General features: G+C 52.3%; 2 protein-coding genes across 2 annotated transcripts; both read left to right on the top strand.

Moving 5' to 3' along the window:
• The first annotated feature begins 725 nt into the window (after positions 1–725).
• On the top strand, positions 726–8,478 carry AADAC (arylacetamide deacetylase). Its single transcript, XM_039557260.1, is given in 6 exon segments — positions 726–996; positions 4,504–4,726; positions 4,957–5,026; positions 5,361–5,532; positions 6,632–6,941; positions 6,944–8,478. Coding segments are annotated over 6 exon segments (1,209 nt in total). The 5' UTR covers positions 726–858; the 3' UTR covers positions 7,240–8,478.
• Positions 8,479–11,412: 2,934 nt separating this feature from the next.
• On the top strand, positions 11,413–14,691 carry SUCNR1 (succinate receptor 1). The gene is made up of 2 exons (XM_019284606.2): positions 11,413–11,475; positions 12,863–14,691. The coding sequence occupies exons 1-2, from the start codon at positions 11,473–11,475 to the stop codon at positions 13,811–13,813; spliced, it is 954 nt and encodes a 317-aa protein (XP_019140151.1). The 5' UTR covers positions 11,413–11,472; the 3' UTR covers positions 13,814–14,691.
• Positions 14,692–15,046: the final 355 nt, after the last annotated feature.

The following is a 15,046-nucleotide window of genomic DNA, read 5'->3' on the forward strand; positions in this document are numbered from 1 at the left end:
AACCCTACTATTGCACAAGGGGTTGGTGTGTTGTGCGAGGCAAAGGTGCCTTTGCCAGGGCACGAGGTACCAGTCACTGCCTGAGGGGTGGCAGCGGGCCAGGGGCTGCCCTGGGCTGATCGCCCCAGGCATCCCTGCGAGCTTGGCTCTGCCCGAGCCGCTGCCCCGCGGCATCGCTGTGGCCCGAGCTCCGGGTGGGCTTCTGCCTGACAGAGCTCAGCTCATCGCTGTGGGATATCCAGCACGGCTGCCCGCAGCTGGGTGTCACCGTGCGGCAGCCCGCGGCCACCTCCTCGTCCCTGCTCGCCCGTCCCTGGGGGCGCTGGGCCGGTGCCGTGCCGGGACAGGGACGGGGGGCGCGGGGCTGGCCGGGGGCTGTGCCGGGACAGGGATGCGGGGCTGGATGCGGGGCTGTGCCAGGACAGGGGCGGGGACACGGGGCTGGATGCGGGGCTGGCCGGGGGCTGTGCCGGGACAGGGACGGTGGGCTCGGGGCTGGATGCGGGGCTGTGCCGGGACAGGGATGCGGGGCTCGGGGCTGGATGCGGGGCTGGCCGGGGGCTGTGCCGGGACAGGGACGGGGGCTGGATGCGGGGCTGTGCCGGGACAGGGACGGCGGCTGGATGTGGGGCTGGCCGGGGGCTCGGCTGCTCCCGGCGGCTGCACGCCCTGCTGGGGAGCCGTGTTGTTTTGGAAGCTGCACAGTGGAGTAACCTCTGCCCCGGGTGATACGACAAGAAATCACCTCCTGGCCGGGCCCCAAGCAAAACACGGGATTAACTTTGCCCTGTGCTGGCTGGTGGCTGTTGGGAGGCGGTGAGAGCTGCTCCCACCAGCGCCGGAGCGGAGCCTGCAAGGATGGGGGCCCGGCTGCTCTGCCTCTGCCTGCTCACTGCCCTCCTCGGCTACTACATCTACACCCCGCTCCCCGAGGACCTGGCGGAGCCCTGGAAAGTGATGCTCGTCTCGGCTGCCTTCAGGGCCGTGGGGCACCTGGTGAGGTGGGGGGGGGGGGCTGGGAGGGCGGAGCAGGGGGGTTCTCGTGCCTCTGGGGCTCACGGACACGGCAGTCCATGTGTGTCATGCTGCGTGCGTTACAGAGGTCCGGTGTTACACTGGTTGAAGGGCAGGAGTGGCTGAAATGAAGCACTAAACTTACTGTGACTATAATATAACGAAATGTAGAAAAGATTTGATGTTGCAGCCTTGAGAAAGGGCCATTCAGAGTAACTGGAATGAGATGTGAGGTGTGACTGCGGATAGACAAGCACAGACAAGTTTCTCTGGCTTTATAGCCCTGTGCAGCTGAAGCACGGCTGCCTGAATCATCCCCGTTCCTGTATGCAGGAACTGGCAGTGCTGGGTGTCAGGGGAGGGAAGACTAGAGCAGCTCTCACATTCTGTTGATTTTTGTGGTTTCATGGAAATCCACTGACAGAGTAAGTCTGAAAACTACACAAAACAACATCTCTGTGTGAGACAGCTCTTGTTGGCAGGGGGTGCCTTTTTAGGGCTGTCCAGTCTGCAGGAGAAGGGAGGATGGAGGGGTTTTTTAGCGTGTCAGGGACTCTTTGCTGCTCTCTTGTTTTGATTTTGGGGGTTGAGGTGGTGGAAGATGACAGTGGTGAGCAAGAAACTGTAGACTGCAGTGTTGGTGTGCTGCCTTGCTGCTTCCCCTCCTAAATCCCCTGCTGGAGGGAGCCTGCAAGGAGGGCGGGCACGGGCAGCTCATTGCCCAGGCACGCCTGGTGCCTGCTCGGTCACGGTGTCACCTCAGCTCGGCACTGCCGGCAGCAGGAGCGTCGTCTTTGTGCGAGGATCGTGTGTTTTCACTGGAACGTGGAGCTGTGTCCGTGGTGCCTGTTGTCCTGGCTGCCTGGGAAGCCTGAGCCCATTCCCCCCAGCGCTGCTGAGGGCAGGCGTTTTGTAACTGTGCTCTGGTCTCCTGTGAAACCACAATGCCAAGGGATGGACACAGACACAGCCTCCCTGGAGCTGCACTACTGCAGATTGCATCTAAGGTGGCTCTAAATTGTCCAAAGTATATCCTGAATGGCCGTCCAATTACAGGGCAGCGACTCGTGGTCACTTACGGCAGGTCTGCGTTTGCACAGGGGACCCTGTTTTGGTCTTTCTGACTCCCTTGTGTTGGTTTGAACAAAAAAAAAATGCCACCCCCGAGCATTCCTGATCAGCAGAATCCTCTCCGAGCTCCCAAAAGGGTGTCCCAAGAGCACCATGACATGGCAAATTTCTGTCCCCTTCATTGTGGTAGGGCCTTGGCAGCCCTGCTGGGTGTCACTGGTGTGCTCAGAGTCCCTTCGTGCCCCTCCTTGCAGCAGGGAAGCTGGGAATGTCTCCCTTTGCCTTTTGGTGTTCATGTCCTGTGTCCGTGTGCTGCCACGCTGGGGAACAGCCTCTGAGAACCAGCCTGCCACTTGCTGTGGTGCTTGAGCACAAAATGCTTCAGGTCTTTCAGGGAGTGCCCCCCGCCCTCGGTCTGAAACACCTGAAGAAAGTAAAAAACACAACACAACGTTTTTGTTGTAGTTCTGCAACATTCTCCCAAAGCTCCCGCCCTCCCTCCACAGCCCAGCTCCGTGGAAGCACTGACAGCCCGACTCGGGCCCTTTCCAGCCCCGCTCAGGAGCTGCCGTGTCCGAGCTGGGCTGATGGGGAGCGTCCCCCGAGGGTGCCTCGTCCCAGCTGCTGCCTCTGCGGAAACCTGAACTGCTGGAAGCCGTGTGGCACTGCCCCTGCCCAGGCACAGCCAGGCTCCCTTCCCCCTCCAGAGGTTTTGGAGGGTTTGTCCTTGCTGCAGTGCTCCTCTGTGGAAGAGGGAGGAAGTGACTGGGGAAAATGCTTGCCAAAGCACGGGGATCCCAAACCCCAAAGAGGCTGGTTTTCCTGTCACTCCATAGCACCCAATAACCTCACACTGGGACAATGAGGATTTTCAGATGAGGGCACCATTTCCTTTCATTGATAATGGCCTGGGAACCACAGGCAGCAGCCCGGTGGTTTTCCACAGTGTAAACTGTCCACTTGTGGAAAACACAGCTCTGAGAGCACTGGAAATCCTCAGTGCTGGGGCTCAGAGAATTCCTCCCACTGTGGGGCTCTCACAAGCTCGGTGGAGTCACAGCAGGACTCACATTGACTAATATATTTGTTTTTTCAAGATGTTAATCCTTGGGGAAAAAGCAACAGCTGAGAAATACTTATGTAAACTGTGTAAATGTTGTGGCTAAAACGGCAGTTCTGGCACGTATGTGTGTGTTTGTTTTCATGGAGCTGATGGCAAGGACCTGAGGTTCCCTTTGCAGTGTGCCAGGGCCTGCCCACTCATCTCCATCCCAATTCTAACACACTGGGATTGGCAGGGCTCCTCCTGGCATCACCCGCTCCAAGCCTTCAGAGGGAGGAGACTCAAAAATGCGGTGACAATCACTGTCAAAGACTGCCGGCAAGGGCTGAGCCGTGTGCTATTCTAACTCCTTAAAGGGAAGGTTATATCACGGAATCCCAGAATCCCAGACTGGTTTGGGTTGGAAGAGATCTTAAATTTCATTTCATTCCACCCTCCTGCCAAGGTCAGGGACACCTTCCACTAGACCAGGCTGCTCAAAACCTGGTTATATGTAGATGATGATCAAACAGTTGATTTAAATACAATTTGAAGGAAAAAAAATACAACAAGCAGGGTCAGACTGTACGACTTACACCATCACAGTGTGAAGGCTAGTGGTTACACCTGTCAGCAAGTGACCACTTACAGTGTGGGGGTTTCACATTCCTCCTGGGGAGAATAGAGCATCACTTGGAAGCCAAACTTCAAACAGGGTCTGCACCAGGCTTGGCTATCTTCTTTCTTTTAAAACTCAAACCTGCTCTGAATTTCATCTGTTTTCACCTTCAGATAACATGTAAGAACTTGGCTTTGTTACTTCATTGTTTCAGTTGTGATGTGCTGAGGCAGGGAGGAGGCTGGACTGGGAAGTGGTCACGTCCCATTGCTAGGGGTGGTGCTAGAGGAGCCAAGGTGCTAGTAGCAGTGCAGGGGCCGTGGGTGGCTCTCTGCAGTGCGTTCCCTGGGCTGTCCCCATGCCATGCTGGTGCCAGCAGCAGGCCAGCAGCTGTGGGTGGTTGTTGGTGGCTCTCTGTGGCACGATGCCTGTGCTGATGCTGGTGGGTCACTGAGCCGGACACTGGGCTGTGGAGGAGACCCACAAAAACACCGAGCAGGAGCCTGAATGTGGACACAAACCAGCAGCCCTGGTTCTGGCTGGGCTCTGGCCTTGCTGGGCAGCTGGTGACACAGCGTGAGCGTGTGTCACAGAGTGCTTGTTTCACTGCCAAGTTCCAGATGGATACACTCTGGCCTGTTGTAGTAACCTCTACAGCAACTTTACAAGTTCGTACAGAGCATCAAATGGCTTAATGGGAATTTAATCTGAGAGTAAGGCTGCACTTAAGACAGTTTCCTCTTGTCTTGTGCTTTAGTCCGAGGCAGCTGATCTGCTGGGGCTGATGCACTACATGGACGGCATGAGGCTCATCACAGTTCTCGAGCTTGTTTCTCCCTCACCCGATGAAAATGTCACTGTGACGGACACAAAGTTCAACAACGTCCCTGTCCGCCTGTACCTGCCCAGGAGGGCACCTGATGGGCTCAGGAGGGCCATGGTCTACTTCCACGGTGGGGGGTGGTGCCTGGGAGATGCAGGTAAGCTCTGCTGCATCGCTGCCACGGCTCTGTGGGAAAGATCTCACCAGTCCTGTCAAGGGCTGCCTTTTGTTCTGTGGGAGTTGCCACAGGGAGGGGCAGGGGACTTGTGTGTCACCAGTTACAAGCAGGGGGTGGTTTGGGAAAGTCACCTGGAAGCTGCTGCCAAGAGGAACAGGCAGTTCTGTGTGTGTGTGTCCATTCTCACACGTACCGGGGTTTTATTGCAGGCATGAAATCCTATGATCACATATCACGGCAGATTTCGAACGAGCTAAATGCTGTTGTGGTGTCAGTCAAGTAAGAGATATTCTCCTTCCAGATGGGATGAGGGTTTGGAGTAAATTAATCTGTTTCAATTGATCTGATTTTTCAATGTTTCTGTATTTGGTCACGTGCTTTCCTGCTGACTTATAAACGTTTGTGAACAGAGGGTGCCAGGGTCACAGTGGTGAATTGTGGCCGGTGGCTATTTTGGCTTTATAAAGATGGGTGGGTAATAAAGTGGATCCTCTGGGATAGACAGTTCCCACTTCTCTGGGCACAGAAATGAACATCCCCCAACAGGGAGATGCGAGCAAGCTCTCCTCTTTATCCACAGCAGGTACTTACACGCTTCTCTTGCCTCCACCAGCTACCGTTTGGCACCTCAGCACCATTTCCCTGTCCAGTTTGAAGACGTGTACTCGGTGACCAAGTTCTTCCTCCAGAGCAAGGTCCTGTCCCAGTACGGGGTGGACCCCGCGCGGGTCTGCGTGGCCGGGGACAGTGCCGGGGGCAACCTGGCCGCGGCCGTGGCACAACAGGTACAACAAAGCTGCTTTGCAAGCTCAAAATCATTACTTTTGTCGTTTCATGACCACTAAAAAAAACCACAGCTGACAGCATACGCTGCTCTCGCGGTCTGTGCCCACAGGATGCCACGCAGCCTGCGGGATTGTCACAGGGCTCCAGGACCAGGAAGAGCGGCTGTGCCTGAGCCACTCAACGGCATCCGAGGAGCTTTAGTGCCAAAACCAGACATCTGTCCCCTAAAAAAGGCTCTCTGCCCTCTAATTGGGGCATAGATCACTCTAACCTTAAGCACGTGTTGACTGAGCTAGGTATGATGTTTGAAAAGGGAATTTTACCTACGTGACTCATAAAGATGTAAATAGCAGGGAAAACAAGCAAACAAGAAACCCCTCCCTAAATGTTGCAGTGCCTGATCATACAGTTTGGTGCCTTTTGAACTTCTCCTTCAGCTTTATTAAATAAAGTCAGCCTGATGTTGTTGCTCTCTTGAGAAGTTGTTTGGATTCTAATGAAACACTGGGAATGGTGGTGAATTTGCTGCGGATGCTGAAGGCAGAATATGGGGGAGAAAATGGAAAATTTATTAGTGAAGAGGGGAAAAGGTTGACATATAAGAAATGTTGATGTTCAATTCATCACATTTTATTTGTTACATCTCTAAAATGCACAGAATTGCAATTGCTTGACTTGTAATACCTCAGCATTAAAAACCAAACAGATGGGCAAGCTCTAAATTGTGTGAAATGATGAGGAGACCCAAAAACCTGAAAGTTTCATGATGTAAGAATAGAAATTTTCTGTAGCTGTAGAAAATCTTCTGTTAATACTTCAGAAAGCATCAAAATTTCAAAAAGAGTATTCCCCAAAAAACATTATCCTTCAAAATAAGAAATAAAATTATATTTGATGTTTGAGAATTTTTATTACAGCATGCTGTTTTAGATGATCTGCCTATAGATTCAGAACTTCTTTATCCTGGTGTTATTGATAGTTTTATTTTGCTCATGTTGCAAAATGCGTGTCGTAATTCTTTACTTCAGATGATCTGTCAGTGTGGGAGAATCAACACCTTTACTGATTCTTTGCAATGGTTTTTCTTTTTTTCTGCAGCTGTTGGACGACCCTGAAGTAAAAACCAAGCTCAAAGCTCAAATTTTGCTCTACCCTGCTCTGCAGGCCCTGGACCTGAATCTGCCGTCCTACCGAGACAATGACAACAAGCCGCTCTTGCCCAGGTCGCTGATGGTCAGGTTCTGGAGCGAGTATTTCACGTCGGACCCCGCCCTCAGGGAGGCCATGGCCTCCAACAGGCACGTCCCCGCCGACTCCGGCCACTTGTTCCAGTTTGTGAACTGGAGCCGCTTGCTGCCCGCGGAGATGCGGAAGGCGCACGAGTACGGCGGGCCTGCGGTCGGCGGCGCGGGCTGGCACACGGGCACCGCGGGTTCCTGGACCCGCGCGCGTCCCCGCTGCTGGCCAGCGATGCCCGGCTGCACCGCCTGCCCCCCGCCTACATCCTCACCTGCGAGCACGACGTGCTGCGGGACGACGGGGTGATGTACGCGCAGCGGCTCCGCGCCGCCGGCGTGCCCGTCACGCACCACCACGCCAAGGACGCCTTCCACGGGGCCATGATGTTCGTCTTGTGGCCGCTCGAGCTGGCTGTGGGGCACCGGCTCTTCAGCATATGCATGGACTGGCTGAGTGAGAATCTGTGAGCTGGAAACGGTGCCCTATTCGCCCTCCTCACACCTGCCAGGTGTGACTGGGGGCATAGGAGCTGTGCTGGATTTTGGCCGTGATTGCTGTCTCCCTTGCGATGCCCACAGGGTTGGGACTGGAGCGTTTCCCATCTTCTCTGGCAGAAATCAGTCTGATCCTAACCCACGTGTTCTTCCAGTGCTGTCATCTGAGCCTCAAACCCCCAGACTGCCAGGACTGCCCTGGGGTTCCTCTTCTGGAAGCCTGCAGCCTCTGGGATTTGGTGTCTTGTCTCTATTGCTGCTTCTTTCTTCCCATCACAACATCTTCAGGGTGTGTGCCGAAGGGCTGCGTCGCTGTGGGCCCATGGGATGTGCTTGGTGGCTGCTTTGCTCCTGTCCCCTTTGGCTCTGTGGGATGTGGCAGCAGGGCCCTACTGCTGCCAGGGTGATGGGCTGAACAGGAGCACCAGGACCTGGCTGCAGGAGGCTCAGGGCAGCTGGAGGGACCTGCCCACTGCAGGCTGGGCTGGGGCTACTGTTCCTGCCCTGCACAGCTGCAGGGAAGCCCTTGGAGACCCAGTGGGATGGCTGAAAAATTGTGCAAGTGTTTTGGGCTTTGTTTGTTTGTTTTGGGGGTTTTGTTTATTTGGGGTTTTTTGTTGTGCTGTGTTTTTGGGGTTTTTTTTTAAGCACCTGTCTTACTCCTACTTGCTTTCTTTAATCCTTGAACTAGCAGGAAATAGTGAAACAAACCAGCACTGGATATTCACTGGAAAAAGGCAGCTGTGAAAGTCCCAGCCTTACTGCTGCATTGTCTGTGCTCTACTTATCTGTTAAGTCATGTACTAGGCGTCCTAATTGTCCTCAAAATTGTTTATCAGATTTTACACATGATTTCTTAAAAGTAAAATTAGCTTAGTAGCTTTATTGGCTTGAAAAAACATAGTTCAGCTGTCTGTGTGGAACAAATAACCTCTGCGTAAATGGTTTGTATGTTAAATATAAACCTAAAACTTGTGACTGAAGCATGAATGCAGGGGTTGGCTGTTGGTTTAAGCAAATCAAACACTGAACAGGTACTTTGTGTATCCTGCTTTCCTTTTGCATAAAAGGTACTGAATCTTCCATAATTCTGGGCTATTTTTCCTGAGTGCGTGCGGCCTGTTCAGATGGAATGTGTATGGGATGATTGCTGTTCTTCATCTTTATTAAGCAGAATATAAATATTAAACTTGTCTTTGATTCCAGTGCAAAGTGTTTTGTCACTCAAGTGTCCCATTCACGGGGAGGCAGCAGCAGGCATGCTGAGGCCCAAGGGTGGCTGCTGCACACAGCCCCCGGTTTCAGTTCTGCTGTCATGGGTGGTGTGGATGGGGTGGTGCTGGGCTGGGCTGGGCTGGGCTGTCGAGGAGGGAAGGGGCAGTGGTCAAGGAGGTCTCTCTTTGCATCTTTGCACACCCTCTGGATGCACATCTGTGCCTGTGTGCTCACTCCCAGAGTGCCTGTAAGTGATTCCTCGGGTCTCTGTGCAGCACTGCCAGCACATCCCAGAGCTCACCCACAGACTGGGCTCCTGTCTGCTGGCAGAGGCAGTTCCACTGCAGCTCTATTCCTCCCACATTTGGAATTAATTAACAGCCTCTTAGTATTCCTGAGGAAGATGGGCTTTGGGGTTTTGCTCAGTAACACCTTTGGTCTGATTTTCTATACAGTTTTAGGGTCATGTCCGCAAGAATATTCCCTGGGATGGGCATTTCTGGGTTGTAAATGCTAGTGGAATGAGCCTGGTTGGGGTTTCCAGGAAGACAACCTTGCTTAAGAGACTGCTTAGGGAGGATGGTTGTGTTGTTTGATTTGGAGGGGACATGCTCACATCACATCCCTCAGCAGGTTTCCCTGCTGTAACCCAGACTGGCTTTGGTTGTTCTCCTGCCCTGCAGCACTGGGACACTGCTGATAGAGCAGCATGGGGCTGAAGTGTTGGGCTAAGTTGGCTTTGCCCCCCTTCAGGGGTGCTGGAGGTGCCCAGCTGGAGCAAACCTGGGGCACCCTCCCTGTCCATGCTGCCACCAATATTGTGTTTCCTCCACTGTGGCTCAGGCATCAGCTGTGTCAGGGACACTGAATGCCTACCTGTAAGCCAGAAGAAAAATTTATGTTCTAAGAAACAGTGCCAGCCAAAAATTGCCAATCTTCCCTTGTGTATTTTTATAGGACTCTCTTGGAACCAGAAGTAAATGTCTTTAAAGCACCAGCACCTAAATATGGAATCGTGATTGATTGGGCTGTATGTTTTGTTTAGGTTCCTAGAATAGACTTTTGGGATTGGAAATGCCTGGTGGGGCAAAAATGAGACAGTGAAAGCTGCACTATTGATGTTGCTGGCAGGAGAGGCTGGAGCTGCAGTAAGCAAACCATTTATCCACACCAGAAAACAGGACAAACCACCACACAGGAAGGCTTTGGTACGTCTCCAAAAGCCTTCCCTTGAAGGGAGGATGGGATTTGATGGTTGGAGTCAAGGGACAAGGCTCAGCCTCACCACGGAGGGGCTCACAGCCTGGTTTGGAGCCAGCTCTGGCTGCAGAGATCAAACCCTCCAAGGATGCCCAAGCACAGGGAGACTGATTACAGACTCTGCTACCACAGGGTGCAGTGATAGGTGTATGGGGCTCATGCTTTGAAGTGAGTCAAGCAGGAAACAAAGCATCCTTGAAGTGTCCCCACCAGTCAGGGCTCCCCCATTACCCATTTCTTCAGAATCCTTAATGTTTTGCTCAAGTACTACACTGGTTAAAAAACCCAAAAATAAAAAAAACCAAAACAAACCCAACAAACCACCACTAAAACCCCAACCCCCCGAATCTGACAATACTTCTGCGTTTCTGGCGTTTTTGGAAGCGTTGGTTGGGCTGTTTCCAGCGTGCTCAGGCCGTGCACTCAGCCCCTTGTTCCCGTGCAGGGCTCGGAGAGGGGCCCCAGCGCTGCCATCGGGGGTTACCCCATCGAGCTGTGGGGTTCTGTTCCGGTTCTCCCCGCTGGTTTTGGCTGGAGCCCGGCGTGGAACTTCCCCAGCAGAGGCCAGCACGGCTCCAGCCTGCGGTGCCAGGAGCGCCGGGAGGCAGCGGGCGCGCAGTGCCAGCGCCAAATGCTGCAGCAACCACAGAGCTGCTGCTGGGACCCCCAGCTCGGGTGTTTATTACGGATAGAGCTGCTGGAAGGCAGTGGAATTACAGGGGCCAGTTTGTGTGACTGGGAGGGCCTCAAAATAACTAAGGGTTAGAAAACTGCTTAGGAACACAATCAACTATGCAATAGTCACAGAGCTGCAAAGCAGGGACCAATCTAAACCTACTGAAATGACATAAAGGAGCAGTTCTTGCTCCCTCACCAGTTTTCCGAGGAGTTACTGCAGCAGGAAGGAAGAAATGCTCCATTTGTTCAGCCCTATTTTATCCTTCAGTGCAACAGCAGTTGCCTGAAGGAACAAGATATTTAAAAGCTGGTAAATGAGAAGCCAGTATTGGTTATTAGCCATGGGGGAAATTTTAAATCAGCTTCTGTAATGCCTAAATATGAGCTGATTTATTTGCCTTGTCCACAGAGAAAAGCTACAATAGCTTTTTATATATATTAATAAGGTTAATATTTGCTAACTGTGAGGTACATCACATTAAAGGGGATGGGGGAAAAAAGGGAAGAGAAGCTGTGGCTGCCCTATACCTGAGGATGTTCAAGGCCTGGCTGAATGGGGCTTGAAGCAGCCTGGTCCAGTGGAAGGTGTCCCTGCCCATGGCAGAGGGGGTGGAAGTAGTCACTGTGCGGTTTGGTCATTCTGCACTAGCATTTATTATATTTTTATCTTTGCCACTAATTTACATAGCAATGCTGAATAAAGCAGCGAGCTTTGGAGTGGTGATGATGTGTTACTGTATGAAAACGGAGTGTTCTTCTTTCCACCAGCTCTGCCCTCCTGCAGCCCTGGCTATGTCTCAGGGCATGGGATGGGAGCAGTGGGTGCCCTCTCCCTCCGTCCGGCCCGGCTGGTTTCCCAATGGGTTCCTGTGAAGGGGAAGTGTTGCTCGCATCTCGGCAGCTCAGCCAAACAGATCCCGCCTTTGCCTTGACTCATTAATGACCGAACCCTGCGCAAACGCGGCGTGACGGCGGCGGGGGCTGCACCCGGGATCCCAGAGCTCTGCCGGGACTTGGAGATCCAGCAGGGAGGCAGCACCCACAGCCCTGGGCATGGTAAGGGGTCCAGTGCTGGGCAGCCTCTTCTGTTCCTCTACCAAGCCCATTTCTGAGTGGGCTTTTAACTGCTTTACCTTCTTACCTTAAGTGATCCATCAGCCTTTTTCTAACAGCTTGCTAAATTAATGCATCTGTCAATATCGAACTTTTAAATTATTATTGCTATTTAAAGAGCCAATGACTGTGATGTGCTTTCTAGATTTAGAATCTCGCTAAGGTGTTGAGTTTCTCCTCAAGAGCCGAGCAGCCAGGGCTCGGCAGGTGCTTCAGGTGAGCTCACTCTGAGCAGAGCGAGCACTCTCTGTAGCATTTCTGTCTCCTGGGGGGCACAGAGTAAGTGTAGAGACTTGATGGAAATAGCTTTAGGAAGTTTTTGTTCTGCCTCATGATCTCCCTTCAAAATGAAATACAGTTCTTTGAGGGCAGAGACCTGTGAACAAGTTCTTGACACCAGAGCACCTTTGGAAATGCTTAACCTTAGCTTGAGTTCAGTTTTGATCTATATCCCAGTTTCTGGCATTTCGTTTTCCCTGATTTCCAATTGTTTGCTGACACTTTATCCAAAGCTCTCACCAAAAGCTGTCTGAGTCCTGCAGCTCCCTACAGCAGGGTCAGGTGGCTTTGCTGAGGAGGGAAAGGAGTAAACACTTGAGATCCTGCTCTATTTCCTTCCCTGTAGCTGAAAACATTTTTTTAACCAGCCTTTAGAAAGGGAGTAAGCTCATGTGTGATGCAGCTTCCAAGAAAGCTTTGGCAGAATACACAGGAGATGTGCTCCATCTTCCGTGCGATTCTGGTACCCAGTTACCAGCAAAGTGTTCAGAGTGCCCGATGAAGGGCTGGGTTAATTTAGCAAACGCATCTCTCCTGGCTTCCTAACGAGTTCCGAGCAGCGCTGTCAGAGCGCGGCCGCGCTGCCGTCGGTGTGCTCATCCCTCACCAGCCCTGTCAGCAAACCTCTGCCTCAGTGACAAGTGAGGACCCACGGGACCGGCATTGGGTAACAGGGGCAGATGACTCCACGAGGCGCTGACAGGGCACCCACGGGCTGGTTTCACTTTCCTGGCCCCTGGCACTGCCCTGGGTTTGGCCAAGCGGCAGCTGGCATGTCGTGACTGATCATTCAGGTGATGCTCCTGCTGCAAGTTCCTCACACAGGTCGTTGCTCAGGCGAGTTTTCATCTTGTTCAGTAACTCTGATCAGTGTCTGCAAGTACTGATCCCATGTGTGAGAGATGTGGTTTGAGGTCACGTATCTACTTACCCTGTAGGCTGGAAGGAAACAGCAGGCTACATTCACTGATTACAGCAATGACAAAACAATAACTGCGCAATGATCTTTTACTTGGGTTTGGTGTTTATTATTTTCCTTTTGATTTTCCAGGCTGTGAACGAGACCAGTGACTGTTTGCTGACGAACAGAGTACTAGAAAAGTATTATCTCTCCACCATGTACAGCCTTGAGTTCATTTTAGGCGTCATTGGAAACACCATTGTGGTGTTTGGCTATATTTTCTGCCTGAAAAAATGGAAAAGCGGCAACATCTACCTGTTCAATTTATCCATCTCAGATTTGTTATTTCTGTGCACTCTGCCAATACTGGTGAACAGCTACTCCCAAGATCAGTGGGCAAACGAGGGCATCCTGTGCCACAGCAACAGATTCCTGCTGCATGCCAACCTGTACAGCAGCATCCTCTTCCTCACCGCTATCAGCGTTGACCGGTACATGCTCATAAAACACCCCTTCAGGGACCACATGCTACAGAAGAGGAGAACAGCTGTTATGGTGTCCGTTGCCATATGGATTGGGGTGATCCTGGAGCTGCTGCCACTGGTGCATTTCCTGGAGCCTCTAACACCCACCAATGATTACAAGTGTCTTGATTATGCCAGCTCTGGAAACCCTGCGACAAACCTCATCTATAGCATGTTCCTGACTGTCTTTGGTTTCCTCATCCCTCTCTTGATCATGTGCTGCTTCTACGTGAAGATGGTTCGTTTTCTTAAAAACAGGAGAGAGCAACTCAGTTCTGCCGTGACCCTCGAGAAGCCCCTTACTCTGGTGATCCTCACCGTGGTTATCTTCTCCCTTCTCTTCACTCCCTACCACGTCATGCGCAACATCCGGCTCGCATCCCGCATACCGGCCTTGAACGTCTCTGAGTGCACACAGGGAATCATCAGCACCATTTACGTCATCACGAGACCCTTTGCCTTTCTAAATAGTGCCATTAATCCTGTTTTTTATTTCCTAATGGGTGACCACTTCAGAGAGATGCTGATGGCCAAAACAAGACAGCTCTTGGGCCGGCTGACAACCACTGGGAAGTGAATGAGTAAGGAGACCCCTTGTAGTGGGAGAGGTCTGGGAGGAAACTCTCTTAGGGAAAGCATTCAGCAATGTGCCATTTTTTTAGATAACTATTTATGCAATAGAATAGGTATGAGCTGATTGTGTTCCTCTAAATGCACCTGTTACCTTATTGTATGGGAGACCTTCTGCTGAGCTGCCTCTGGGAGGGATGCTGGCTCCCAGCAGGACAGCGGGACCCTGCTCTCGGAGTGTGACGTCCCACAGCCCATTGATACTGCAATCGGAAGACCATCAAGCCAGCTCTCAGAGGGAAAATGCACTGCTCTCAGACAGCTGCTTTGTGAGCCATAACGTGGGCCTGGGCTGTGCAAAAATGTGCTTTGTACATCACCAGGACAGCCAGGCACGCTCACATGGCTCTCACAGCCACCTATCAGAGTATGGAGCTACCTGTTTTTAATACAAGTGCCAGTGGAATCTATAGCCTGAAGCAGAATTTGGACCTCAGAGTTCAAACTTCATTAGCAGTTCTACTAATGAACCAGGAGCTAATGAGGAGCCAGTCCCTGCCTGATCCCTGCAGGATCAATCAGCAGCACAAGTTACTCTCCAATGGACTGACCCGGCTTCAAATAGACAGGGGAAGGATCGATGGAGGAATGAGCTCATATGAGCTTGGGCTGGACCAGGAGCTGCTGGGAGGGGGTGTGGGCAGGGTGTGGGCAGCCCCTTCCCCTGCCTGCACCCCTGCAGGCACCGAGGGGCCCGGGCCTGCCCAGGGACTCACTGCTCCCTAGCACACAGAATGGGAACCCATCCAGTCTCACCCAGGTCATCCTGGGTTCTGCTCTCTGGTGTGTCAGTCACTTGCAATGTGCTTCGCTGTGCTGGTGGCACCAGCCCCAGGATAATAAACTGCTTTAAAAAGTAGAAAAAGTCTCCTCTGTGTTGTTTTACTTTATTTGCTGATCTCTGGAGTGTCCATGAAACCTCAACACCTGCCTTGGTCCATGTCACACGGTCCTGTGCCTTGACACAGCCTTGTCACAGTGTTATCAAAGCAGGGTCTGGTTCCCAGTCCCACACAGCAGCAGCCCTTCTGTGCCTGCTTGGGAGGTGACCCTGTGCTCTTTGCAGAAATGTGGAAGAAACTTACCTGCTTTGGATTTTTTAGCACAGAAACAGCCATGTAGAAGCTCAAGTTGCTTTGCCAATTTAGATTTCCTCCTCGAGGCTGGGTTTGCTGGAAGA

The sequence above is a fragment of the Corvus cornix genome, chromosome 9 (assembly GCF_000738735.6).
Source record: "Corvus cornix cornix isolate S_Up_H32 chromosome 9, ASM73873v5, whole genome shotgun sequence".
Classification (NCBI taxonomy): Eukaryota; Metazoa; Chordata; class Aves; order Passeriformes; family Corvidae; genus Corvus; species Corvus cornix.